Source organism: Herpailurus yagouaroundi, unplaced genomic scaffold, assembly GCF_014898765.1.
Source record: "Herpailurus yagouaroundi ecotype Mexico unplaced genomic scaffold, PumYag 166, whole genome shotgun sequence".
Lineage (NCBI taxonomy): Eukaryota > Metazoa > Chordata > Mammalia > Carnivora > Felidae > Herpailurus > Herpailurus yagouaroundi.
In genome coordinates, this window is record NW_024412407.1 from 27063731 (window position 1) to 27065812 (window position 2082).

The 2082-nt window shown below is 39.8% G+C and overlaps 2 protein-coding genes across 2 annotated transcripts in view; both read left to right on the top strand.

The window, feature by feature from the left end:
* The window catches only part of LOC121038409 (cationic amino acid transporter 3-like), a 25944-nt gene extending 25770 nt beyond the window's left edge, over positions 1-174 (top strand). Inside the window, 1 exon segment of the mRNA XM_040487870.1 lies at positions 149-174. Coding sequence (XP_040343804.1) covers positions 149-174 — 26 coding nt within the window.
* Positions 14-963, top strand: LOC121038840 (cationic amino acid transporter 3-like). The gene has a single exon (XM_040488721.1). It carries the CDS (start codon positions 199-201, stop codon positions 781-783), a length of 585 nt encoding a protein of 194 aa, XP_040344655.1. The 5' UTR covers positions 14-198; the 3' UTR covers positions 784-963.
* The last annotated feature ends 1119 nt before the right edge of the window (positions 964-2082 follow it).

Sequence of the window (2082 nt, forward strand, 5' to 3'; positions counted from 1 at the left end):
TTTTTTTTTTTTTTTTTTTTTTTTTTTTTTTTTTTTTTTTTTTTTTTAGAAATAGGGTTGACCTTATTTTACTCACATATCAACTGTTACATGATATGGCAGTAGATGGCCTCCTGTTCCCTGTCTGTACCAGGATCCTTACCTGGAGTATCCTCCAGCATGGGATTATTGTAATTTTTTTACATTATTGCAATAGTCATGTTCTTCTTCTTTGGACTCACTGATCTTGTGGACCTCAGGCTTATTGGGTCCCTGATGTCTTACTCCATGGTTGCTATTTGTGTTCTCATCATCAGGTATCAGCCGGAGAGGAGGAATGGGGGAAATGAATCAGAGGTGCTGGAGGAGAATGGACATATAGTAGAGAGGCTGACTCTACAGGGACTACTTTTTCCAGGCAGCCCCACCCCCACTCCACTCTCTGGCCGTGTTGTCTATGTTTGTTCCTCACTGCTTGCTCCGCTGCTAATTCTCCTTTGCCTGGTGCTGGACCAGTGGCCAGTTCTGCTTTCTGGAGACCCAGTATGGATTTCAGTGGCTGTGCTGCTCCTGGTTCTCATCACTGGGATCACTGGGGTCATCTGGAGACAGCCACAGAGCTCTAGTCCCCTTCACTTTAAGGTCCCCGCTCTGCCTTTCCTCCCACTACTGAGCGTCTTTGTGAATGTTTGCCTTATGATGCAGATGTCAGCTGCCACCTGGGCCCAATTTGGTGTCTGGATGCTGATTGGGTTTGCTATCTACTTCAGCTATGGGATCCAGTACAGTCTGGTCTCTAACTGAACTTAAACTAGGTCCAAAACTGTAGACCTTGAACTCAGTAGTTCCAGTATCTATTATTTTTACTATTATTATTTTTTACTTATCTAATTTTCCATTGTGCCTGTAGCTGCTCACTGGGTTTTAAAAATATATTATTAAAAATGGGGCACCAGGTGGCTCAGTCAGTTAAGCATTTGACTTCAAAGCTCAGGTCATGATCTCATGGTTTGTGGCTTCAAGCCCCATGTTGGGCTCTATGCTAACAGCTCAGAGCCTGGAGCCTGTTCTGATTTTGTGTCTCCCTCTCTCTCTCCCCCTCCCCACTCACACTCTATCTCTCTCTGTCTCTCAAAAATAAACATTAAAAATATAAAAATATTATTTAAAAAACTAAAAAAAATGTTTTTCTTTTCTTTGATAAAATATCCAGTAGTGGTGGGGTGCCTGGCTGGCTCAGTCAGTAAAGCATGTGACTCTTGAACTAAGGGGTGATGAGTTAGAGCCCCACATTGGGTGTAGAGTTTACTTAAAAAATACGCAGTAGCAGAATTACTGGATTACAGAGTATTTCTATTTTTAATTTTTTGAGGAATCTGCATACTGCTTTCCATAGTGGCTGAACCAATTTACATCCCTACCAATAGTACATGAGGATTCCTTTCTCTCCTGATCCTGGCCAACATTTGTTTTTCTTGTCTTTTTGATTTTAGACATTCTGACAGGTACGAAGTGATATCTTATTGTAGTATTAATATACATTTTCCTGATGATTACTAGGAGTAAATATCTTTCCCTGTGTCTATTGACCATCTGTATGTCTCTTTGGAAAAATGTATATTTAGATAGTCTGACCATATTTTTAATTGGATTACTCGGTTTTCTGGTGTTGACTTGTATAAGTTATTTATGTGTTTTGGATATTAACCCCTTATTTGATGTATCATTTACAAATATCTTCTCCTGTTCAGTAGGTAGCCTTTTTGTTTTGTTGACGGTGTCCTTTTCAGGGCAAAAAAATTTAGGTTAGATGAATTGAAAAAGATAGATGCATCCCTATGTTTATTGGAGCATTATTTATAAAATCCAAGATATGTGGGGGGAAAAAAGATGAAATATGGCCCAAGCCATTATGGAGCATATCTTCTAATCCAAGGGGTAAAGTATAGCTGTAACACAAAGTAGAAAGTGTTGTCATAAGGGAAATGCAAATAATGTGTCTTCGGCATTCAGAGTGCAGGATGATCATTTGTGGCTGGCACAGTGACTAGTAAAATGAAAGAAGACTTTGTAGAGGAATGGCCTTTGAGTGGGCTCTCTACA

Excerpts from the sequence above, each read along its gene's own strand:
- LOC121038840 (XM_040488721.1), top strand. The coding sequence starts at position 199 with ATGTTCTTCTTCTTTGGACTCACTGATCTTGTGGACCTCAGGCTTATT.